General features: G+C 37.8%; 1 protein-coding gene across 3 annotated transcripts in view; it reads right to left on the bottom strand.

Moving 5' to 3' along the window:
- The window catches only part of acap3a (ArfGAP with coiled-coil, ankyrin repeat and PH domains 3a), a 77306-nt gene that overhangs the window by 20976 nt on the left and 28758 nt on the right, over positions 1 to 27572 (bottom strand). For all 3 annotated transcript variants that reach the window (XM_063463117.1, XM_063463119.1, XM_063463118.1), the window contains exons 2-9: positions 25327 to 25384; positions 17227 to 17346; positions 16474 to 16527; positions 3726 to 3784; positions 3289 to 3472; positions 2156 to 2200; positions 1975 to 2070; positions 1622 to 1696 (exon numbers count right to left, since the gene is read on the bottom strand). In XM_063463117.1, the coding sequence (XP_063319187.1) occupies positions 1622 to 1696; positions 1975 to 2070; positions 2156 to 2200; positions 3289 to 3472; positions 3726 to 3784; positions 16474 to 16527; positions 17227 to 17346; positions 25327 to 25384 (691 nt within the window). The remainder of the gene's footprint in view (positions 1 to 1621; positions 1697 to 1974; positions 2071 to 2155; positions 2201 to 3288; positions 3473 to 3725; positions 3785 to 16473; positions 16528 to 17226; positions 17347 to 25326; positions 25385 to 27572) is intronic.

The raw sequence follows: 27572 nt of genomic DNA on the forward strand, positions 1-27572 counted from the left end.
TTGTTAGCTAATAACGGTAAACAACAAAAAGAATTGACAGCTCTACTTAAAGGTGACAGTGTTTTGACTCTACAATATACTTGTTGCCGTGCAACCAGTTAAAAAAAAAAAGACTTGATGAGATATAATGTTTAACCTGAACAACATTTTTATTTAACCAGTTAGCATGCTAATGTTAGCTTATTATCACTAGTACTAATAGCAGTTTTTGTTCACTATAGCTAGCTAGTTTATGATTCTTTATTTCTGGTTTCTATTGCACTTTTTCATGACTGCTCAGCTGCAAGTGTTTGCAGACGAGTCCACATCTTCTATACGAACTACAGACCACCGCGGCAATCTGCTTGTGATCAAAACAATCACAGGCAGTGTGGCTCAGCACCCTCTGTGTGACAGATTTCACCCATTTACAGCCAGAAGACACCTGGAGGATACAGTGTTGGTAGAGTCAAGTTGTTTTAGAGAGTCTTTTATGGCACCAAAATACAACCCATACAGTCAGCACTTTACATGACTGCTTATAAATCAGCTTATAAAAGTGCTGACAGTTACCATTCACAGCAGACAACAGCAGGATTAATATCTGTTAAAACACTTAAATCTACCTGCTTTAATGCTTTAATCAATGCCTGGAGTTTGTTAGGGGGATTAATCAAACATTTTTCAGCCGCACAAGTCTAATCCTTTTCCAGTCACAACAGATCAACTGGTCCAAGTGGCAGACTGGATCTCAGAGGTGTGATATAGTACCAATGTGACTGGAAAGCCAATTTAATTGAGTATATTTTTCCTCAGTGAATTTGAAATATTTTATTTCTATTCATTGTATCATAATCAGCTTTTATCTATATAAATTAGTTCATATTTTACTTTTATTGCATTTAATTTTATTTCACAATATTCCATTACATATTTTCTTATTTATCTCCTTCAAACTATTTTATTTTACTCCTTCTGTTATATGTTTTTGTGGGGGTTTTTTAATCTGAATTTCATTCATCTTTATATTATTCTGCAAATTTGAGATTTTGTTATAGTTTTTTTTATATATGGCATGACAAAAAGGAAAACAGGGAAAAGGGGACAAAAAATCTAATCTCTGGGAAAAATTAATAAGGAAAAAGCTGTAAGTTTGCAAAAGAACAAGTGATACAATTGCTAGAACAAAGGTTAATTTACAGAGACAGGATGGGAAAAAAAAGGCCAATGTATATGAAAAAAAACTAACAAATTTGTGAGTAAAGGCTATTTTGCAAATATAAAAGAAAGAAATAGGAAATTATATAAGAAAAAAAAAGGTTAATTTATGTATGAAAACAGCCAAAATTACCAGGTGGAAAAAACATGCAAATTTCTGTAATAAACTGGGCAGAAATAAACTAGCATGACATTTTTTTTGGTGAGAGATATTACACGATACAAAGCCCATGGTGTTGTAATGTTGGCTCAGTGATGAGCACAGATGCCAACATTACAAAGCAGAAGAAACAATTTTAAATGAAAACTCCAATCCAAGACCTTTGACCTGTGACATACTTTCTTTTAAAATCAAACTTAGTTTATTAACTATGTACAAGTTCTATTTAATCAATCGAGGGAAAACTAAAAAAGAGGAACTCACCCTCTGCTGAATCGTTGCATGTTTGTGCTCCATTTCCCTCTTCTCCATGGCTGAATCAATCACCAGCTGATCCAACTTAAAAGTCAATTCACATAAAAACAGAAAAAAATCAGTTGTTTCAGGATTCATTCTGCTGTTAAATAACTAAAATATACTGTAAATCCTGTAAATACAGTCAGAGCTGGGGTGATTCAGATTAGCTGACTATAACTGAGCCTTTTCGGGTAACCGAGAGAGTCACTAAGTGGAAACTGAAATTATGTAACAGGCTGGTATCAATAGTTAAAATGAGGACCAATCAAACCAGGGTGCCTGAGGAAACGAGCGGTGGTGAGAACAATCACACCTCTCACCTCTGCAGCCAGCTTCTTCATGTAGGGGTCGATCTCATCCAGCAGGTTGTAGCCCTGCTGGAACAGCGAGTACTGGGCGTTCATAAATGACAGCATCTGTGTGGGAAATGAAAATTAACTTTAAGAAGTGCACAGATCCTTCATGGTTTTTTTATATTAAAAGAATAAAATATTGGCCTACAGCATCTAGGATCTCAAATTTCTTCTTCGCCTGAAGGACATTGATCTGCAGAAAAAACAAAAATGAAGTGTTTATAATTAACAAAGGAGTGGTCATTCAACCCATCCACTGACATTTCTAATTGTAAAAATATTTCTTACCATGAATTTGCAAATATGTCTGATTTCATATGTAAATTCTAATTTATATAAATTAATAAAACCCAGAAGATAGACTGCATTAAAACATTATTAGTATTAGTATAAGTATAATATGGTCAAAAATAACACCACTCTCCTTTAAGTCACTCAAATAAATTCACCTCAGAGTTAACATTATCTTTTAGATGAAGCCCTTAACACTAAATATTATTTGACACAAGCTATTAAGTTAACGCCCTCTGGTGGACATTATTATCTATCTATAATATGACCAACAAAAACAAACATCAGCTGGTCCCCTGATGGGTTTGTTTCCTTCTCACTGCAGTAACAAACAGCCCTTATTCCATTTCCTGAGTCAAAGCCTTTGCATTGTGTGTCCCAACTGATGCAAACCTAAGTGATATTTTGTGCTACGTTTAAGAGGTCACGTCCATATAGAGCACAGCTCCCTGCAGCTTTAACCTTTTCCGCCTCGAGACACTTAAAGTTAAGACTCAATAGAGTAAGATGTCTGAGAGCTGTGAGAGAAAGCTGCCGGCAGACAAACTGAAGAATGGAAAGAGGACACGGCCATCACAGCGATCGCTCTGAATAGGTCTCCATTTGTTCCCGCGGGCGGTCCTGGTAAACGTGTGGGCAAAATAAGCCCATGTTACATGCGACCAGAGCAAAGCTTGTGCCACTCAAGCAGAAGGGCGGTGGCAGACGTCGCTGCAGGCTGACAGGCTACATGCTACATCATGGTCACTTTCTAATTGTAGTGGCAACAAGAGGCTGTCTCGTGGGGGTGCAAATGAGTCTGAAGGGATTACACTGCTTCTTAAAACTTTACTCTTTTTGGGTAACTGAAACTGAAAATGATGCTCAAAATTGTTGCCTGGGTCTAGTTTTCATGATTTGTTACTCGGTACATTCTTAGATCTTAGTCCAGTGAGAGTATTTAGTATATCTTATATGTTGTATTTTTTCTTTTTACAGTGTTTTTCTGACCTGTAACACGTAGTCCAGAGCGAGGTGTCGGTAGCACTTGCGGGTGATACTCAGCGCGCTAGTGGCTTCTTCGACCTCGTGAGGCTTGTTCCTGGGTGCCTGAGCGTTCTTCACCTGTGCTATTTCCATGTCCTCGCGCACCCTGTCAAAGTGCTTTTTTGTCTCCTTGAATTTTCGAACATCCCTGACAAACAAAGTAAAACAAAATACAAGTGAGACTTCAGTGCTGCAGGTTAACGTTACGTCTGAAAAAACGTGTCTGGGCTGCAAAATGTTGTACCCTGTTCTATATTTAAACACTTAAAAAAGGTTTTTGGGGGTAACAAGGACATGTAGGCCTTTAAAGGTTGTGGAATATGCCTTTTCCCACCTGTGTTGAATATTTTATACATCTAAATTTCTACAGGGATACTTCAGTAAATTGTAGGTTTACTTACTCTTTCACAAAATTGTGCAGCTGTTGCTTTACAGACCGCTGGGCTTGATCAAACAGGATCTGAAACAGATCACAAATAAGACATTAGATGAAAGGCATTTATAATACTTTTAGACATTGCTAGTTCATTTCTACTTGATTAGTATTTATTCTTTGGCTTATGTCACCGTAAAGTTATTATCACGGGGTTTAGACAATCTGTAGATTTCATTTTGGTCGACGAGTAAATTTAACCAGACACTTTAGACAAGAGGACCAGAACCAGCCTGCCAAAGGGAGGGTATAGATTCTGGCTTTTTCACAGTCATCTCTTATTCAATTCTAGAAATCTAGAATCTAGAAATATTACATAAAAACATCCCGGCTAATTTGCGGGAAGAAAACAGGAGGAAATTTACAAGAAAAAAAATATTTTAGAGAAAAAACAATTGTCAAAATTTACTAATGAAATATTTGCAAATTTACAAGAAAAAGATATTTCAATTTTACAGGAAATTTTTTGGTGAATTACAGTCAAAGAAATTTAATATATCAGCAATAAACTGCCAAAATTTATAAAACAAATCAAATAAGGATAAGTTTATGAGAGCAATGTATATAATAGATAAACTCTTAAACAGGAGAAGATTAGGCGTTTATTACTGTTACTATTCAATTAAATAAGAGAAGTACTTTTAATGATTTACATTTTATCATTATTACTTTTTATTTCCTACTCTAACATTTCTTTCATCGGGCTGGCTTAGTGTGGAAAACATCTCATTGCTCGTCATCATTTTTGTAAATGCATCATTTTTAAAATGTGAATGCTATTGTGTGTATGTGGTCCACAAAGTAAAAAGCGTTCGACAAACCAGGCAGCAGACTCATATTAGAATAACTGTAAATAAATAAGTACATATTGAAAATACCATACGTTGATGCCGAATCAGATTAGTGCAGCAAATGTATATTTAATCGTTGTATTGCGTGATGTATGAACTTAGTTCAAATTCAGGATGAAATGTAATGTAGCATTTCTTATTCCAAGTCTTTTGGAAGAAAGCAACAATGTTCCTATTGTAATATGACTTTCAAAGTAACCAGCAGAGGGCGACAAAGCACAGCTGTTTTCAAAAGATGCTCGTAAATTATGCAAATCAGACGTTAATGCCTGTTTGAATGAATGGAGAGGCGATGATGCTGTGACTTAAACACCCCTGCTCCAACACAATAACACGCTGCTTTCAGTTTGGCGTTTTACATTCGTGATCCCTCCTCTTCCCTTTCATCCTCAGAGAGTACAGTCAGTGTGCAAGAGCTGCTGCTGCTAAATAGGTCACTCAGGCAGAGAGGGAGGGAGCGAGGAAGTAAGCAGGAGGGAGGAGAGGAGGATTCTGGTACAACGCAACACTGCAGTCTGCATCCAGCACAGGGTACAAACCAGTCAAACTGCCAAGGCCCACGTGTCCTTACCACAACCGAGCAGTTAGACTGCTTAAAGGGTTTCACCCTCATCCCGCTTGAATAATTGGATACATGCGTTTTGGTGTGGATTAGAAGATTTGAGTTTGCCAGGCTGTATAAATAGGCTTATGAGTGTTTTAACTCAGAGATTATAGGCGCTGATGATGGGAAAGACACTCTGCTATTGTTGTTGCTGTAAGCTGTGTATAGAGGGTATATGACAGGCTATTAGGGTCAATGATGGAAAAAAAAGAAGACATTGTGTTGGTGGGTGTGCAAAAATACAGTTTTTTGTTGTTGTTTTTTTTTTTTTTTTTTTTTTAATCTGTGGCCAATATACTAAAAATAGTCCCACAGTTCCAGCTTTTTCTCTTAAATTACATTTTCTTTTTTAAAAATTTTGCAGGATTTTCATTGATAATTGTACCATTGCCACAGCCAGAATTTGCCATTTTTTTTCTTGTAACATTTTTTTTCCTCCTAAATATGTCATTTTGATCTGTTAAAAAAATATGAGTTATCTCGTGAATTTGCTGTTTTTTGTCACAAATTTGCCCATTTTGTTGTAAATTAACAACTTTAATCTAAAAAATTCTAAAACAAAAATACATATATATATATACATACACATATATATATATATACATACACATATATATATATATATACATACACATATATATATATACATACACATATATATATATACATACACATATATATATATACATACACATATATATATATATATATACACACACATATATATATATATACACACACATATATATATATATACACACATATATATATATATATATACACACATACATATATATATATATACACATACATATATATACATATATATACACATACATATACATACATATACATATACATACATATACATACATACATATACATACATATATATACATACATATATACGTATATATGTGTATATTAGGGGTGCAACGATACTCGTATCGATATTGAACCGTTCGATACAGTGCTTTCGGTTCGGTACGCATGTGTATCGAACAATACAAAATTTTTTATTTATTTTATCAACTTTTCTTCTGACGATGCTGTCTGTGTTGAGAGCTCAGTGGATCTGCGTTCGACTACTCCGCCTAGGCTGCACTGTCGAGCGCAGATCCACTGAGCGCAGATCCAAGCTAGCAAGACAGAAGCTTAGCTCGTTGCAACATGGCAAATTGAACCTCCCCCACCCTCATTCAGATCTGGCCTTTGGAACTGTTTTGGTCTTCATGTGAAGTATGACCCTGAAGGTAAGCGCGTCATGGACAAAATTAAAACAGTATGTCGGATGTGTCACGCAATGCTCAATTACATGGGTGGGAACTAGTGCTTAGCGCAGTTTGCTCGTTAACGTGTTGACGCTGTCCAGCCCCACGCACGGGGCGATCCGCGGTAGCTCGTTAACGGAGATTTGCCGTGTTGTGGCATTAATGTCATTTCAGATTAACGCTGACAGCACTAGTGGGAACACAACGAATATGACTGCACATTTACTCCGACATCATCCTAGTGCAAAGACAAGTGGAAGCAGACAAAAACAACAAGCACGCATGCTACAAACTTTACCCGAGTCATTTAGACAGCCGTTAGCACATGATTCTCCTTATGGGGACCTGATATGTTTAATATGCTGCTGAGAGTATACCCCAGAAGAAGCGTATAGTATAGCTTTTATTTTGGAAAGAGCCATTTCTCTGTAATAAACTCTCTTTTCCAAAGATGAGGGATTTCTCCATGAGATATTTATGTTTTTATTACTTTGTCGTTTCAGCAACATTAAATTTAAAAACTGTACTTTTGAGTTAAAATATATATTTATAATTTTAATAAATGACAAATTAAAAAAGCATGAACATTTTTTGTATCGAAAAAATATCGAACCGTGACACCAAAGTATCGAACCGAACCGAACCGTGAATTTTGTGTATCGTTGCACCCCTAATATATACATATCAGAAAGATTCTACAAACTTAACTGTGGGTCAAATGGAAGTGGTCATTTTAAATGGATTCTCTTGATGCCTCAAAGAAACGTGTTCATTTTGATGGTAGCTTAAAGCTGCATTTTATTGTTCTATAACCCAGTTTGGTTCAAATAAGCGTGAGAATGGAAGGACAGAGCAGCCCACCCATTCGGCCGCCAGGTCAGGAAAACATGCCCTTTACCGTAATGCTAGTGAGGCTAGCTGAGGTAACTTTTCCTGCTTCTTGGAAAGTAAAATGTTTAAAATGGCACCCTGTTTGGCAGTAAACAGGTCTGATAGTGCATATGTGGTCTGCCTGTTTCCCTGAATGTATTTTAACAAGCTCTCAGAAAAGTGAAAGTGGTAGCTGGAAGCTTGGGCCATCAGGAGCTTTCTCAAACACGCGATGCCTAAAACATGAAAATCAGCAGGGCAGTGGTGTATGGCGGTCATAAACTCTCCAGGGTTGGATTAGTTTAAGCATCGAGCAGACAGAACTGAGGTGGACTGCGGTTTAAAGCAAACCGCAGTCTTTAAAAGTTGTGGGCTCACCCAGCACACCTCTGTGATGTTTGTGTGCGGCAGGAGAACTGCTGTGAAACTTCCTGGCTTGGGGGGAAGTGCAGCCTGTTGCATTCCGGAGCTATTTTTGTGGCAAGCTGACACCCTTGTTTCACCGGACCAACATGCATCAGGTTGTCACTGCATAATGCAAATTGGGCAGCGGGGGACACTGTATTGTAATCAGCTAAACTAGCAATATGGGGCTCTGGGGACTGGTTATGATTCATGAAAAATGATGGACTGAATTGTCAGACTGGACTTCAGAGGTTGATTCCTACCTGTCACACCTAAAAAACGGACCCGGTTTTCCATCACTTCAACTTTAGTTTGAACCTAAAGTCACAGTGTGGAGCTTCAGACTAATAAATACAGAAAATGTGTTTTTTCCGTGTTCCCATTTTTGGTTTTTATATAGTCAGAGATAAGATATTTCTGTTTTGATTGTCTCACATGGCTCCACAGAAACACTGTTTGTGGCCTTAAAATATAGTAAGCATTAGGTAATTTGGAGGGGGAGAAAAAGCTACTAAAGATCAGAAGCACTAAAGAAAAAAAGCTTTGAGAATATATCATATTTTGTGGAGAAACACAATAATTTACAGGGGGAACAAACTATGGATTAATGTAGGATAGCAATACTAGCAATAGTGGATAGCAATACTGTGATTTATTAGTTTACATGAAGCAATGCTCCCTTTGGCATTTGTAATATAAAAAACCTTCACTGTTGAATATACTGTACATCCATATTTTGCATGTAAAAATGCATTTACCAAGTCATATCCAAATACACACTGACTTCATTTGCTAATTACTGTGACAAACCAGCTAACAGCTGGTGGTAGGTAACAGATACTGGCTTGCAAACTAGTTCAATTTGCATAAATATTATGTTTTATTTAATTTACATTTTTGGGACCTAGACTAAGAAAATACTTGGAAAGTGTAGCTTTTTAATTAAACTTTTTAATACAAGTATAAAAATGCTTTATCTTTTAAACATCAAACATTGGCCTGCTATACATTAGCATGTAGTTAATATACTAACTGTACGACATCTAATTGCCATCATAACTGTATTAACAAAGCTGGGATACAAAAGACAGAATTACAACTTTTAAAATGTATTTTTATCCTACATTTCTCATAAGTTTAGTGTTCAACAGAATACTGAATTCTCTTTTTTCATAATCTTAATCATATATTCAATTTTGTTATTTTTTTAAATCTTTTTTTATTACTGTTATATTACTTGATTACTGTTAGCCCTGAAACAGGCTGGTGCCCTGTCCTGGGTGTATCCACCTCTTACCCTATGGTAGCCCCAGCCCGCACACGGCCCTGAATTGGATAAGCCTAAGAGAATGAATAGATGGATGGATGACTGTTATATATGACATTTTTTACTCACTCACGTAATAAAGCATTCAGTATAGATCTGTGGAACTTTTAACAATGTTTGTTTTTACTGTATTTTTTATTGTAACAACAAAAACTGTATGATTCTATTGTCTATCTATCGTTGCTTAATGGCATCCCACCTGACAGACCAGCCATGTTAATTATGACAGAGTGCCACTTTGTTTTGACTTGAAATCTTCTTAGCAGTTAAATGTTGAGAGCAACAGACATTTTATTTCCATATTTGACAGATAAGCACAAACTGTAGAGTTAATGTCAAACATTAGTAAGTCCAAGAGTATCTGGCACACCTTCAGCATGCTGACATCAGAGCTAAGGAATGAGATGGTTGAACACACCATTACAAAAGACTACTGTACTGACTATCACTTTTTTAAATCCCTTCACTCATTTCACCAGCATGTTCAGACAGAATGATGTGATTTAGTCAGTCAAGCAATTATCTCAAGCCCACTCCATGCACAAGAACACCTTTGTCAAATCGGAGTGGGTAAAAACATACTGTTGTTTTTAGACTTTATCCAGGAAACCATGCATGCTTCATGTCTCTAAAGGGTCCTGAAATAAAACCTCTCCTTCAACAACTTCTAATAAAAAAAAGTTTGGATTTGACTGTGAAACTGCAAGTGCATTGGGTAACAACTTGTGACTGACAATACTACAGTTAATCCTCCTTTCTTACGGTCAGCAGAAATTACAAATTAATTTCATCTGCACATATTTTATTTACTATGAACCGAAATGCAGTATTTGAGCCCATAAACTCCGAGCTGAGAGCCCAAGGCTGTTTTCCCACATACATCTATACAACCAGATTACATAAAAATGGATTTAATTACAGATGCTTTAGGCTGGAAATGTAGGACAAAAAGAAGCACTTATTTGTATGCACTATGGGAATATTTTTCCTTTTTGGAAATGATTTGGATTGTATATGCCAATGGTTGAAGTGTCATCAAAGTGTGATTTGTCCAGGGCACCAATGATCTATCTCCTTGAATGCATTTATAATGAGAGCACTGATGGTGGGTCTAGTGACTTGTGCCAAACTAATCCTTTTGTTTTGGAAAGAATCTCAAACTCTGACAATGAAACTCCAAAAGCTTGATTCTGTTCATCTGGACGTAGAGTTTTCAGTGGGAGAAACGTTTCGTCACTCATCCACTTCACTTCTTCGGTCTCAGCTGACTGCAGGTTTCCCCGACCTTACAAACAGTACCTCTGCACAATGACTGAAACTGAAAATGTACTGTTTATAAGGTTGGGGAAACCTGCAGTCAGCTGAGACTGAAGAGGTCACTTGGATGAGTGACGAAACGTTTCTCCCACTGAAAACGCTACGTCCAGATGAACAGAATCAACCTTTTGGGATTTACTTACCTGGAGGATTGAGTATGCATCAAGACATTCTGACAATGAAAATGTGGACTGTTGCTTGTGAGAACATGTTGGGAAGGCTCAACTGTAAAAATGAGATGGTCAGGGAGCGATCAGACAGGTTTTATGAGTTATTATCTAAAGACAACGGAAAAGCATTTTGTGATGCAAGTCTGACAGCATGTATTAGATATTTGGCAAGTGAATATTACCCAGTAAATTACTCTAAAAATTATCTTATATATTTATACCTTAATCCATGTCAGTGTCTTTGAACTTCACTTTTTCTTTTTGTTGTGTTTTAATGTTTTGGATTTAATTCAGTTCAAATTCTGAAGTATAAAATTCAGATTCTTCTTTACAAAATTATGTTGTTTTGCAATCACATACATCGCCCCCTGCTGACCTTTAAAGAGGATGCACATTTATGGCACTTTCCAGATCAACACGCTACACCCATTTTTTATACTGTTTAGAGTTTTTTCACAAAATTTAAAGCTACAACTAGCAGCTGGTTACCTTATTTAAAACTCTGGAAACAAGGAAAAACAGCTAAGCTAAGGCACCAGTGAAACAGGCCTAGAGACCAGTCAGTGACCCCTTTATCTAATTACTTTTGTCACTAAGAGGTTACTATGTTGTCAAAGGTTTACATGGAAGATGCAGAATTGTCCACAAACACCTTCAAACTACTCATGAAGCAGCAGTAAAACTGTAAAGAGTAACACCCAAACTGGTCATGTATAGATTTGAAATGTGCTGGTTGGAGCACTAAGGCACGGCTTTTATTTTGAAGGTGAATGTTATCCATTTCTGGCTTGTGTCTCAACCTTTACCTTTCACTGCATCTCAGAGAGTAAGTGTTGAAGTTCTGCAGAGAAATCTGTGATTTTCATGGGAAAAAACTGCAAGGTGACCACAGCATCTGCTAGCAACCAAAGCAAACACAAAGAGGTTTTTGATGCAGCACCCTCTTTGGGACTGATTTTAACTCGTGCCAGCATCGTCCAGTAACTACACGCTAACTGGTTAGGGAATACCATTTTTCCCAAGCAACCAGAGGTTGCCAGGCGGTCTCTGACCAATCTCTACCTCTGTGTGCCTAGGCCTATGAAGTAGCCTTTAAATGATATATCCCTTGTTAATTAATCCACTTTAAATATGCTGGTGACACTATTTTCTTTCTTTAACAGGTGAAGACATTAAGACTGTTTCAATTTTTTATGTTCGTGTGCCTTTAAAAGCATGAGATGGATCCATGGGATGGATGAAACACATCACTGAAAAAACAAAGAAAGTATATTTGTTCAAGAAGACTGTTGCTGCATAGCATGGCTGATAAATAAACAGCTGTAAAAACTGATCTTAAGAAATTGAAGCATAGATCTACTTCTGCAGCCTTATCTAGAATAATCTGGTCTGCAACGGCCAAAAAGGAAATCAAAACTACTCACAAAAATTAGAGGCAGAAATCTCTAAGGAATCTTAAAGCAAATGACTACAATGAGCCTTACTGCTATTTAACTTGATTTCAATGTAGTGGCGTATCTAGAAACACCGGTTGATGAAAAATAGGCTAATTCAAATTGTATTATAGCAAGCTGGTTGATGCTTTTTAAACATATTTTCTCTGGACCGCAAATCCCATCCGTTTTTGAATTATGACCTCTTTCCAGTGCACAAAGATTCACTCACATCATATTCTCCCTGTGTCAGCCCTCCCCCTCATGTCTAATGTATGTTCAGAGAGTCAAACACGAGTCAATAATTTATCGAGTATTCAAATGGAGCTTTATGGCCCAATTCTGTTGATGCTGCCGCCTGTGAGAAAGAAAAATCTGTTGTGAAAACTTTGAGGGGAAAAAGACTCTCAGGATTGGAGCTATACTTGGCCTGCTGGTGACATTCACACAAACAGAGCCTGTTTGTTCTGTTGTGTGGTACTGGACTGGCAATAAAGCCAAGCTATCAGGAAATGGAAGGAAGCAGGGCCAAGACTCTTTTAAACTCGTCCCGTGTATGTGCTCAGACGCCGTTTTGTATTTCCTTTCTGGGTTTTAAAGGCATCCGAGTATGCCTGCGACAAGGGCGGCTGGCACTCAGTGGCCACATTTGTACCATGCCAGATATAACGGTCATCATTTCTTATTCATTGACGCTCTGCTGGAGTCCCTTGACTACATGAGCACCACGCAGTAAAAATCACACACAGTGTCGTTTTTGAATAAAACACAAAAATACCAAATAAATTAAAAATAAATGTTTCTACACATCATTCTCATATCTCAGGGGATTCCCTCCTATCACAGGGTTTCTGCAACATTTTTAAAAACCAACATTAATCAATGTATTAAGATCAAACAGTGCTGAAATGATGCATTATATCTGGGTTTTTATAAGCAAGCTATAACTACTATTTAACACAATTAGTAAAAGTAGGCTAAAAGTAGTCTATTCATTAAACTTAACAACCAAACAAACAAAAACTTCTTTTAATTTAAGGGGATTTTCCTGAACTTTAATTATACTTCAAATGAGCAAATGAAATAAATAAATATGAAGTTAATTAAATCTGCCACAGTCTGGTGGGGAGTGAATTTGGACTTTTATGGAGAAGCAAAAGAACAGGATGTGCTGAAAGGCAAAACTTGAGATTTATTGAAAAACAGACTGTGGCACAATAATCGTTTTATCAGCACGCGCCCAGAGCCTCTTTGGTGGTAATTCTTCAATACTGCTTGAACTATAACTGGAAACTAGAGCACTTGCTTTACCTAAAGTGTTGTTGCTTCCCACCAATTCTACAAACTCATATTCAAGTATCTCATTAGAAAGATTACACATTACAAAACTTATTCTTTCGTAAACTAAATTTAGAAATGAGCCCCTTTCTTTTAGATGGCCGACAAAGTTCACCTTGATCCTCCTGCCTCCTTATGTGTACTTTTTTCATTTCCCACAGGTGTGAAAAGTGTGGCTGAGCTTACACTCTAGTTTTTGTATTTGTTGAGAAGGTCATGAGGATCAGGCACAGCAGCAGGAGGTTAACGGCTGCTGTGGGGATTGAGGTTGTTAAAAGAGAGTTAATTGAGCTTAAAGTGGACTTTAAGCTCAATTAACAATTCCACCTTCATATTCTCGGACTCTAGAGGAGCTTTGCATGATTTACAGTTTAAAATTTTCCTTCTTTATGTTATACTGCCTCCTGCCAAAAGATTTTAACAGCTGGCGGATGGAGATAAAGTTTGGGACTCTCAGATGACCACAGAAGAAAGCTGTTGATCATTGACTCACAAGGGTTACCTGAACATATCCTGACTGTATTATTTGAAACTGTGGGCATCTCAAAAATGCAACGTTTTTCTGGCATATGAAAAATGTTGGCTTTCGACCAAAGGGAAATTACCAGAACTGCATTCACGAAAAACTGCATTTACATACAAAGTCACCCATCCAAATGCCTGGTTTAAACTTGTAAAAACCCTTATTTATAAAAGACAAGAACGAAAATCCTTATAGTTCCCCTTTAATAAACAGGAGAATTATCTTTGCTGTGAAATGCTAAGGTTTTGTTTCTGTAATCTCAGCCTCTAACACCGACTGCACTGTTTCTGCCTGGAAATACCAGGAAATAGAGATGATCCTCTTCCTTGCACTTCAGTTCATTTCAGTTTCACCACTATCTCATTCTTAGTTTCTGTCTACAAAAGCAAAAATATTTTAAAACTTTCTAAATTTATAACAGCTTCTAAGGTTTTTTTTAGAGTACCTATACCTATAACAGAACACAAAATAATGATATCTATACTGCACACATGCCTGTAAGACACTGACAAGCAGGTTTATAGGCTATACAAGGCTTCTTCTGTCAAGCAGCTGTTCAACCGACTCAGTCCATTAAGCCTCCATTTGTAATGCTGACCTTCTTCTCTGCTTGCTGATTGGGAGTGAAGGAAGAGGAGGGAGTCGCTGATCTGCGACAACACATCTTTCTCTTCTCCCTCTCTTTTTCTTCTCTCTTCCCCTTCTCTTTTTTATTATATATATATTTAACTCTGAATTTTGCAACCATGCTCAAAAGGTCTCCCTTGGATATCAAACACTGCTTATATGTCCCATTTAATAGATATGAGAAATATCCTTCTTGTCAATTCCTAATACAGTTTTAATTCCTGTAATATCAGCCTTTAACCCCATCTGCATTGTCTCTTCTAGTGTATCCACTCAGAATTTTTGCATTGTGGAATAAATAATATTAAGACTTCTTTGGAAATCAAACATTCTCTGCATCAGCCATTATGACATATGGAGTTCCTCACGAATTTATTCTGGGGCCTCTTCTTTTTTTTCTATTCAGTTTCCCTGAAGATTTGTGAACTTACCTTGTTTCTCATTTATGATTTTATTTACCTCTGAATCTAGATGAAAATGTAACAAATAATTACAGCTAAATGACTGCATTCATTAAATCCCATTTATGAAAACACGGGTTAAAAATATAAATGAAATAGCTCTCTCCCAGCTCAGAACGATCTCCAGACTAAAATCCTTTCTTAAATCCATCAGATTGTGAGAAAGTCATAGTCATGTCAAACTCAAGTCCTTTTTTACATTTAGAACGGACTACTACAATACTATATACTACTGTCTACAGGAGTTTCCAAGTTAGTCTCTTGGTTGTTTCCAATCAATCTACTACCACTTGAGACAGTGTTAGCAACCTCCCACTGCTTCCTTGTGCATTAAATAATCCAGTATAAAGTGGTGGGTTTTGTTTATTGCTACTTTTTGTCTTTAACCCCCGGGTCTGCATCCTATTCTTGACTGTCCCACAGTCGTAGTTTATATATCAACTTGTATCAACTGTGACTTTTTTGTTTTTAGATCAAAGCTGAAGACTTCACTTTGAGAACTGCTGACCTCTGGGACTGTCTGAATGCAGGACAGCTTGTTACTGCGCCACTGTACGCAAGCAGTGTGAATGTCTCCATTGTAAGTTCAAATGTGCTACATGAATAGAATTTAGTTATTTATTTCTTATTACATTATGACTTATTTGTACTTATTTAAGCCTAAAACAGTTAAACACGGCGGAGCAACATGAGGAACTCAGGAGTTAAGGAGGAAGAGTTATTTAGACATTATGGGTGCCTTTTCACTGACCTGAGAATACTTTGTTTTTCACCTTCCACTTTTTACCAGATCTTTATGTTATTTAGATGTCTGGCCAAGTTCAACATCTTTTTAAAAAGCATTACTGGGTGTTTACACACCGTCAAAATCTTTAGATGTGGTTTAACTGGATTCAGATGTATAAATATGTAATAAATTAAATAAATACTATTAAATACGATAAAAATTGCTTTATAAAGTCGGATAATTATGTAATGCAGTTTGAGTTCAAGTATTTCTGAGGGTTTGCAGAAAAACTGGACAAAAATCCACCTATTTAAAACCACTGAACATTATTTGATCATTAAAACCTTGAATTAAACTACACATTTGATTGCTTACTTGTGGGTGAGAAACCCAGGAGGATTTCTTTATTAGGCTCACTAAAAGGAAATGAAAAGTACCTGCCAATGGGAGATTTTCATAACCTGGCAACCGTAATTTTGTTTTTATAAATGGCCTTTAAATGAGCTGTAAAGGATAATTTAATTATTTACTACCCATTAACACAACCTTTATTAAAAGGTGCCCCGTTGGTGAGTATTTCCATATAAAAACAACCTAAGGAGACACTGTCAGTGTCTGCCTTTCAGTGTGAGCTGTATATACTGACATTAATGCAGCCACAGATGGTTTCAGTGACCATCAGTGTTATAATAAAGGGAATAAAAGGCCTAATGCAGCCTTAAATGCCAGTTAAAATTAGAATGATACCACCCTGTCTCAGTATAATGTATATAGAGTGCATGGCTGGCTTACCATGTGGTAGTTTATGATCTCTTGGAGGCTCTCCCCGCATTTTTCCAAGCACTCCTGCACAGAAAATAACAAAAACCAGTCTTTAACTGCACAATACATCCAGAAAAATTCTCATAATAGTCTCACGCCACAATAGTTTCATTTTTGTGAATAAAAGAAGCAAATAAAATCTGTCAGAAACTAAAACCATAATTTATATGAATTCTACATGGAAGAAAAAGAAAAGATCCACAAAGCTAAAAGTAAGTCAAAGCTGGTTAATGTCACTGAGCTGTACCGTGTACGGGAAAAAGAGCTGTAATTGCAGGACTGATTCATGCCATTTATTTTTATTCGTTTACAATGGAAACTACAAATATGAACAAGGCTTTAATAAGAAACTCACAATTAGTCATACAGTTGAAGCCAAAAAGGCTTTTAATAGTACTTAATGTCAGCAGCAATGAAAACAGTCCAAGACGCCGGAGCCGTGAGTTGAGCCAAGAAGTAAGTTTCCAGGCCTGATTTGATCCTTGCTGACTAATCTGTTAGTAATCAGGTTTGTTCACACAAAAACAAAGCTTCAAAGCTAATGTCCGAGGCTTCTCCTCGGACATTAGCTGATTTTTGAGGCTAAAAAAAGCTGATTTTTTTTAGGCTGATTTTTGAGGCTAAAACCTTCCACAACCGTATCCACTAAAAGACAAATGAAACCAATAATACCAGATTAAAGTCTGTGATGGATAAAACCGAGGCTTTGTTTCAGAATCTCACCGAGATCATTACATCCTTCTTGCACTGCTGAGACAGATCCCGGATGCCGTTGACAAAGAGCTTGTTGGCGCTGACATAGGCCTTTCCTGCTTCGATCATTCCACTGCATAGCTTCACCAGCTGTGGACAGAAGACAGACGAGGGGTTAAATGAAAGATGTTGAAGCTTTCAACACACGCATCGTATTAGCAGGGCTGTAGTTCAGCTTAAGGAGAAGGACAATGGGCAGGCCTTGTATATCAGAAAAAAAGAATCTGTATAAGGCCAAGGCCTTGTAAAAAAAATGGATTCATTTAAGAAGGAGAGGTCATTTTAACCGCTACTGAGCAAGTCTTGAATGGTCAAAAATAAAATAAATAAATAAAAAAATGTTTACAGCCTGGTACAAAAATCAAGGTTGAATTTTTGATACTATCCATCTGGATACTAGAGTCTGAGGTATAACTAACTTCAGTCACAGGTGTTGCAACCACATCCGCATGTTCACTTGCACCATCTAAGGGCTTTAAAAGCGATGGTGTGACGGCAACTTGTCAATCACAACTTGTTAGCCAAAGACTATATCTTGGATAATTCTCCTCTCAAATATTGACTGAAATTAGCAAATAGGCCTATAAACAGAGATTTACAGAGATCACAGGAGAGGGCTGTTTTCCTATAAATATCCTATAATAGTTCCAATATCTGTTATTGTAACTTGACTCTCTGCAGTATCACTCAACCCAGATCTAAAAAAGTAAAGTTTATTAAACAACTTATGATGGATAAACTGCAAATAAAAACATGCTATTTTCCCTTAAATGCTCGTCTAGCAAACCTCAGATGTGATGAGAAAATCCCTGCTCATGCAGTTGCACATGAATGGGGATGCGACCTGGCCAGCCAGGAAGCAAAATTAGCCTTTTCTTGTCCATCTTTCAGTTTCTTGTAAACCTAGCGGAGCATTTAATCTCAGGTTTTATCATTTACAAATAAGTTACAAGTGTCTTTTTTTCTATTTGCTTTATTGCTAACCTATAATAATTCAAAGAAGGGATACTGTTTGTTTATTTTATATGAATTTGCTTTTGGTTATGTTAATTTAAGTTTTGAAATTTTAGTTGAATAAAAAAAAAAGAAAATTCTGGATTGAAATCTCGGCCTGATTTTCATATGGTGTTTCCCAATTACACAACATCGAATGACAGTTTTGCATAAAGTCACAGTGAGCTTCTGTTATTTGGTCTAACTGAAATTCTACAAAAAGTCAACATTCTTTCAACTTTAAAAAGTCATCAGTGTGTCTTTCCTCCCAGGTGTTGCAATGAAGACCAGCCTCCAGGTATCCATGAAGAAGAGTGTTGATGAGTTTGAGCAGGGTTAGTAGAAAGCTAGTTGGCATCTAAAAAGCATATCGAAATTACAATGTTATCATAAAATCATGGCAGCGGCATCGTGTTTGAGTGGTTAACGCTGTCGCAATACAGAAACGTTCCTGGCCCAACCTGCAGGTCAGCTGGGGCCATCTATTGAGTTTGACTGTGTGTGTTTCCTCCAGGTGATCCTCCCACAGTCCAAAGACTGGATTGAGGGTGTTAAAATTAAACTGCATGTCCATGCATGTCTCTCGAATGTAAATAGAGATTACACTTTCTTCCATGTGTCAACACCTATGTGGTAAATAGAAGTCTGCTTAACATGAGGCTCCGTGTGACCCATCACTGAGGTACGATCCACGCTTAAGGCCAGCGGTTTTTATAGCTCAACATCACATGCTCGAGTCACAACACTCAAGCTTTTGTCTCTCTGAGTTTTCAGCTCGTCATCGCACCTGAGCCCCAGACGGGGATGGAGTCATCCAGCTGCATGTGTGCTGTCTTTTCATCACCTGTGTTCACATATGGTAATGTGTGCAGGTGGGCTCCGTATGTCAGCCCCTGACATCAGCTTGCCACCGTGCACACATGTAAAAGAGCCGATGTTATCCAGGACTGGATAATGGACAGCAGACACTGGCAACTCAGCATGAATGTTTTTGTGCATTTCCAAGAACATTTTCTCTGTCAGCAAATTTTCTCTGTCTGCCATAACGGCTGCTTTGTTTAGCTTCTGGTTTCATGAGAGGAAAATTAATCTCTTCTTATTTTTCACTCTGTGTTCTAATGCCAGGTTTTCTGCTTTTCAGCACCCGTCTTCTCCAGCAAGACTCATTTCCTCCCAGCTGCTAACCAGACATGAATCTGATGTGGCCTTTTCTTCAGTTTATAAGCAAACTCACCATTAGCCTAGCATTATGACTGAAAACAAGGCTTTACCTATCTTGCTATTAATAATACTAACAAAAAGCTTGCTAAAACTCACCAGACAGCCAGTCTGCAGCGCTCCCCATAGATTTGCAAAGAGATTTGTGTAGAGATAGACTGAACAAAAGACTAAAATTGCTTCCTGGTCTTAAAAAAAAGAAGGGGGGGCTCAAAGTCCCTTAAACTTGTATCTCCCAAAAGTCTTTAATGGCCAGAAGGGGATAACTTCAGAGCCATCAGCTCTCTTACTCTGTGCCCTCTTTAAATGCTTTCCTGATGAATCTAGGTGCATAATCACTACTTTCAAATCATACTGAAGTCTATTTTGTAAATTCTGATTATGATGGAGTCAGAAAGGAGGATTTGGTTCAGTTTCACAGTCAGCTCCACCCCTTATTCTGAATATCTGGTTTTAAAACAACTAGATAGTGCAGCAGAAACAGGTCAACACCTCATCACAAACCAATGGGAGGCGGTAGCTGAGTCCATCTTTCATGCGGTCTATGAGTCCCACACAGACCTAGAAACCAGTCATTGTGTATTCTCCAATAAGCTAGTGAGTGGTTGCTGGCTAGGTGTAACTGTTTACAAAGACAGTGCCACATCAAAAATCTCCTTGAGATTGATTTGCTGCAGTCACCTGTAATTTGCCATCAACTCACAGAACAGGAGTAAAAACTATAACACAAACCACAAACAGATATTGGTCACCATCAAAGTAAAAGCTGTGCCTTACTCCTGCAATCCAACCTTTCAAAACAAGTTGGTTGCAGAGTTGTAGGGTTTCAAGGCAGGTCTCCAATGTAAACTATAGGTGACCTCAGCAATCGCACCGTATACTTCTTTGCAACTAATCTGACCCAGTGACTGCCAACAATGTCCAGTACTCACTTCTCAATCAGTAAGGAATTACACACTTTTCTGTCCTCTTGTGCAGCGGTCCCCAACCTTTTTTGCGCCACGGACCAGTTTAATGTCAGACAATATTTTCACGGACCGGCCTTTCAGGTGTCACGGATAAATACAACAAAATAAAATGATATGACCAAGACAAAAACTGTGGTATTTTGTAAATATAATAATAAATGCAAATTAACTGTAATTGTGTAACTTTATTAGCAGCATCCTCCTGAAATGCGCCAAAAACATTGAGAGTAACATCCTCCTCTCTGCCCCTTAATACTCTCTGGTCGCTATGGTAACACGTAAATATTTCTTTCAAAATAAGACACACAACGACAACACGGGAAAAGAGCCAGGGAAACCGAGTTAACGATTAAAAACCCTGAAAACCACAAATTTCACACCCAAGCCTCAACTTTAGATACCAAAGGACTCACGGACCGGTACCAGTCTATGGTTTTTTCAAGTAACAAGTAAGGGATTACTATTGCAAAAAAGTAATCAGATTACTGTTACTTTCCTGTTAGCACGCTGCGTTACTGTGTTACTAAACCACGATTTTGTTTGTGAGAGTGTCTCATGACAATGACGTACGAGCGCGTGACGTCCGTGGCAGCAACAGACGTGTGCAGATCAACATGGATGGAGCGTGGGAGACAGTACGACCATGCAGCGTTTAATGCTTGGAAGTACTGACATTACTTTGAGTTTGATTCCGTAAAAAGTGACAAAAACATTAGCATCTGTGAGTGTAAGTACAAAAAAATATTTAATTTTATATGCTGGAATATGCAGAAAATATGTTTAAATGTTAAACAAACCTTTTTCTACCTATATCACCCGAATCTTATCAGCTAATATTTATGTAAATATTTAGATTCACGTAAGAAATCTAGATCTGAAGTTAGCTTTTTATTCAATTTATTATTTACCCATTTTACTATGCAGTTTTATACAACTGATGATCAAATTTCAGTGCAAAAAACACACATGTAAGCTGTTAAACACCCCCTCTTTAGAGTATGTTGATGGTTAAATGCATCTTTGTGAAGACCCTGGTAGATGAATATTAAAAATGACAGGAATGCCTGTGGACTGGTATATGAACTAACAATGGAGGTTCCCAACAATGATGGCAGTAAAAGAACAGCCTGATTAGCGCTGGCTCTTTCTGACACATGCAAGTCAGAGTCAGGCTTAGGGTTAGGTTGAGAACAGCACCAGATGGACCTGTGACAGGAGCATTACAGCTGGAACATCTGGCTGCCTCATTACAGGGCAACTGCACGCTCTGAAAACCATGCAGTCTGATGTTTTCTATACTCCCCATCTTGCACTGCTGCCACGTCACGTTTCAGCAAACCTGAGCTGAACTCTTCAACTGGGCCGAGCAACAATACCCCGTCCATTATGCTAGCAATGTTAGCACTAAGGGATTAGGCACTGCACAGTGATATAATCCTGTGTGTAATAGGCAGGCCGTGGCTAAGGTCTGCCGCAACTCAATATAGTGTGACAAAATGTGGAAAGAGACCAAAATTCCTCTTTTTCAGCCATTAGTTCTGCAGTATTTCTACCATTCAGGGCTGCAGTCAGTGTGAGAAACACCCTGTGAATTTCACTGGGTCCCATATGTTTGCAAGGATTCCCTCATTAATAATTAAAAATATAAAACACGGGATAGGCTTCTTTGGCACATTAGGTGGGCTTCTCCAAATGTTTCTAATTTACAACAGAGTTTGGTTTTTTAAAGGGGAAAAAGGATGATTTTATACTTCTGCAAATGTGCAAACTGAGATATTTATGCTAAAAATATAGTTGAGATGATCTCATTTAGCAGATTTTTTTATCTGGTATTTTTAATAGAGAAAGCAGATAAATGGTAAATGGTAAATGGCCTGCATTTGCATAGCGCTTTACTCAGTCCCTAAGGACCCCAAAGCGCTTTACACTACATTCAGTCATTCACCCATTCACACACACATTCACACCCAGATAGCTGAAGACATGCCAGTCAAGTCGTGGTTGGTGCTCTAAAATTTAAATTTCTATTGGCACAAGTGTAACTGATATTTTGTATCGGCAGTGTCCAACATAACAGGCCAGTAGCTCACTTGTTTCAAGCTAATATTTTTAGATTACAACCTGCTGGATTGTTCCATAATAACAGCATGACTAAAAAGTAGATTTAAATTTGTCATTATTAATCATAATCTGCAAACAATTTAGAAACAAAAGCTTTACACCAAATCTGTGACTCTCAATTTGATGGCTGTCGATGACTGGTTACCCTGAAAAGTCAAACATGTACTGAACTACAAGGTGTGGGAACAGTTAAAATACCAGTTTTATTTAAATTTATATAATAAATAATAAGTGATAAATGAAACCAAAAATTTATAAAAATACAAATTCAGCCCTGCTGCAGTAAGAAGGAGAGGGGTGCATGCACGGCTGTGTAAGTCTGTGGATGGCAGCAGTGTAAAAGATTGCTTTGCTTCACTTTTAAACTATCCAAACAGGCGGTTCTGATAGTTTAGATTTTAACATAAATATTAACAAAATATTGACTTTTTAATATAAAAATTCTCCTTGTAAGAAAAAAGAGAAAAACAGAAAATAACTTGTTTTTTTAATCCTCCTAAATATATGACTGGCATCATTTAGGGGTCTGATTACAGGAGCTCAGCACAACCTTTTTATGTTTATTACCATATCTATATATATATATATATATATAGAAAAGAAAATGTCTTTACAAAGTCTTTCAGAAAAATCTGCAATACAGATTTCTAATTTAAGAGGTTCAGATCACCTTTTTGATTGAATTTTAAGGAAAAAAAATCACAATCTTTACCAAAGCTCAGGTAAAGGCTATGAGGGAACATACATTACCATAAAAAAGCTTCATATCATACTGTAAGACTGGACGATTTAGCTGAAAAACATGTTGCTAGTGAACGTTTAGTATCAGCTAGTGCTGGGCGATATGGAAAAAATATTTATCACGATATGAATTCTTTTATATCACGATAACGATATATATCACGATATACCACCTGACCTGTGGTCATCTGGAAAGTATGCAGTCTGTAAACAGCGAGTGGAGAGGGTGCAGTCTTTCTTTTGAGTTACCGTAAAGCATGTCGCAAATCCGGGTGCACGTAAAGCAGCACCATGTCGCAAAACCACAAGACAGAGTTTCTTTGCGAAAAATATCATTTTTTTATACTTTATTTTCTCTTGCATAAAGTTCAGAGTATGTATAGTGAGAAGACAACACTAATATATTTGCCACAGGCTATTTAACCCTTTAAGACCTACCATAGAACCAAGTACGCCAGAGCTTATGTTTACATTTTACATGCTGTAGTGCCATTTGTGGGAGCATTTCAAGTTGCTATACATCAATACAACCGTTATAGCCCAAATTTTAATATTATGTATGCATTGAGTCCGTAGAAACTACATAAATTGCAAAAAAAAAGTGCAATAAACTACAAAAAAATTGAAAATCGTTTTTGTTTTGTTTTTTAGATATATTTCTAGTTAGAGAAATTTAAGAGGCTTATCCCTCAAAACTGTAAATACAAAAAAGTTGCACAAAACAGTTTCCAACCACAAGAAATTTATTTTGTGTCTTCATAGTTTTATGTTTGAGATACACTAATTTTAATATACTACAGGAAAAATGAAAATAAATATTATAATGCAAATTTGCAAAAACACAGTATGTGCATCAAAATAAACTATTTCCAACAGTGTAATTTGACTTCTAAGCATCCCAGAAAGGATACAGAAAAGCATAAAGTCAAACATGATTTTTAAAAACACCAACATAGACTTTGAAGCTAAAAAACTAAATTTTCCGCGAAATGACGTCACTTCCGGTTTCGGACAGGTAATGGCGGACATGCGATAGTTCACGCTGACTTATATTCCAACGTAGGAAGTGCTATGAACAGCTGATCGGATCGGCAAAGCGTGTTTCTGGAATATTATGTTTTTGTTGCTGCAAGTCTGGAATATTATGTTTTTGTTGCTGGAAGCGCTTTTTATGCAATTTTTGCAAAGCTATATGTGGAAGGAAACCGTGACCTAGGGCAAGCTAATGGAATAAGATGTAAGTACAACTCCTACGGTTTCATATGCAAAAACAATTATTGCGCTACCTTACGTGGTTCCAGTTCTACAGGGATTTAAAAATAGTTAGGCAAAACGGAGTGTGCCTGCTCCGACTGGTTGTAAAGGGTTAATGATATATTTTATGTAATAATTTATAAAATTAGGGTTAGAAACGATAGAAACGATAGAAGACAAATGGCACGATAGAAACTTTTCTATCGTCCACACGATATATATCGTCATATCGCCCAGCACTAGTATCAGCAATCTTACAGCTTGCCACACGTGTCACTTAACGCCATGACCTCATTATGTTTGCTTTTCTAAAAAAAGACACATGCACCAAAAAACGTTGGTGCCCCTAAGCTTCATAAAACCGGACTGGCTTCTTTAAGGCGGCAGGTCTTTTGCCTTCAGGTGTGCTCGGGGCTGAGTTTCTGTTTCATTTATTCTGAACACGTTTTTTAAAAAGCTATTGAAACTTGGCCTGGTTTCTGTTTACTGCTTATAGAGCAAGAAAAACAGAGCAAGTACTGACAGCGTGGACTGGGAAAACTGAAAACATTATAGAACGCTTACTTTGTTTATCCAATATTGTTTTCAGTCTTTCATTCGCAATAACTTCTTTATGGAAAGAAGCAAAGGAAAGACACCAATAGAAGTAAAAAGAAAGCCCACAGACATAAATATTAAGACAATTTGCACTACTTTTTTTCCCTTTCACAACATCTTACAGCATCATCTTTGTATGTTAACTAGTTAACTATGTTAACTAGAAGAACCGTCTTACCTTATCTAGTTTTGCCTCGATCTCCACCACCTCTGTTTCCACCTCATCGATATTCGCCCTGAAAAAAAAAAACCCAGGAAAAATCCATTATTACACGTGTGGTAATGTGTAATAAATTGAATTATGTTAACTCATTGAAAAACAGTTGATCTGCAATATTCTTATTATTCCCCACATTCCCAGAAATGAAACAGAGTTTTGCGGAGCCAGGCGAGACTCCGGGTGTGTTTTTAATGAGCGAGACGCCATCCTGGGAGCAGTTCAGCTCTGTCAAAACAAAGTGATAGACATGGTCTCTCCACAGCGAGGGGAACATAGCTGTCTGGCTCATCACACAACCCCCAGTCCACCTACTCACTGTCAACACTGAAACCGCACCCAGCCGCATCTGGAGCTCCCCTCTCCACCCTTGAGAGACGTGTGATTTACACCCAGAGGCAGCATGACACAGGCCTTATGAACACCACTCTGAGGCTCCTTCACATGCTGAGGTCATGTCAGAGTATGTGCGCTGCGAGCACGTCTACGTTCACCGCCCTTATGTGCCGCTGATCTGTTACGGTATGTGCTTCCTGTTGCTGATGGTTTAAATATGATCTACAGCCAGCTTCTTCATGTAGTCACATCTTCCAATTTTTAGCGTGAACCTCAGGGATGGAAATGTTGGTCAGTCGGTCAGACTGGATCTCTTGTTCCAGGCAACACAAATATCTGAGCAGCTGTACAGTTATCTATGAGGCCCAGAGCACACACTGTAAAAACTTGGCTTTGCCGCCAAATACCAGCAGAACTAATTATACCCAAATTCTGTGTTTGCAGATGGCTGAGCACAGCTGATTTGTCCTGTTTGTGATTTCAAAGCAGGGAGAACTGGCTCATCCAGTGCTAGTGTGCAATTTGGAAGTGCTGTGTGTTGAAGTTTTCCCTCACTGTTTAATGATAAGGACTTGTTGGATGCCTGGTTGCTCAATTTAACCACCTTTACAAGCAAATGTGCATTACTGCCCGCCCCTAAAGGCTCAAAATCGTTTGTTGCTTTAATGCACGTTGAGCCAAAATGAAAAAAGTGAGTGATTTATCCAGTCGAAGTAAAACGCACAAGGTAAGCATACAAGTCAAACTACCATTAGCATCAGTCTACCCAAGCGCAAGCATGTCTGCCATCTTAAGCCGCCCGTCAGAAATCTAATGTGTTCATAGTTGATGTGAATATCTACAGACTTAGAGGGAGAGGAGTAAACAACAGGTGTTGTTTGCATGACAAATTTTTGTATAGCAAGGTCGAGATGGAGGGCAGGAGGTGTCAGAGCGAGGGAAAAGAAGAAAGATGTCTGACCATTCACACTTTTTTCACACATAGGACTCCTTTTTCAAAATTTTATATCAATGTTGTATTACGAATCACACAGCAGCTCCATCAGATTGCAGTCGTGGCTGGCAGAATACACATCTCCGACTCATTTCTTCCTCTCCGGCCACTGGTGGATTAGTCCGCTTGGACGAGCTCATGGGACGGAGGATGGCACATGTTCTCCAACCCCCACAGCTTCTACGCCCACATTTCCCTTAATATGGAACCGAGAGGATTGGGGGGGAGAAATGCTCCAGAGAGGAAATGTCTGTCAAAAGCTCTAATTCGTGCAGAATGGAAACATGCATTACCTAAATAATCAATACCATATTATTCCACATGTGGACACGTGCTGTTGTAACCTCAACTGATCTCCTGCTGAACGGCTCTGAGCCCAACCACGCCCAGGGATTATCTGCCAGTGAGCGAAACTGTTTTCATTGCTGATGTCATTTTAGAAGCTGCTCTTTTTAAAAAATGTGATAGTGCAGCGCTTAGCAGGCTCTCGCTTTTCAAAAGGCTAGTTCTCCTCATGTATTCATGGCTCCAGCAGTTCTTGGGACTGATTTTAATGTCATGTTTTATTTGCAAATGTCCACAGAAGAGTTTAGATGCTTTTGGTGTTTTTTTTATAATAATCGACTACTTGTGAGTTATTAAGAAACGAGATATGGTTTAAAATAGATAACAGCTGTTCTAGCAGCTGCCCTAAAAAAAGTAGTTAACTTCTCAGGGTGTTTGGTGAGGTGGATCGTGAGGTGTACTGTATTTTGGGCCATGTACCAGACTGCTGCGGTAAAGGAACAGATGAACCTGAAGAAGAAGCTTTTGATTTACCGATCCATCATGTTGTAACCCCCAACTATGGTCATGTGCTCTCAGAAGTAACCAATCT

Source organism: Pelmatolapia mariae, linkage group LG20 (assembly GCF_036321145.2).
Source record: "Pelmatolapia mariae isolate MD_Pm_ZW linkage group LG20, Pm_UMD_F_2, whole genome shotgun sequence".
Lineage (NCBI taxonomy): Eukaryota > Metazoa > Chordata > Actinopteri > Cichliformes > Cichlidae > Pelmatolapia > Pelmatolapia mariae.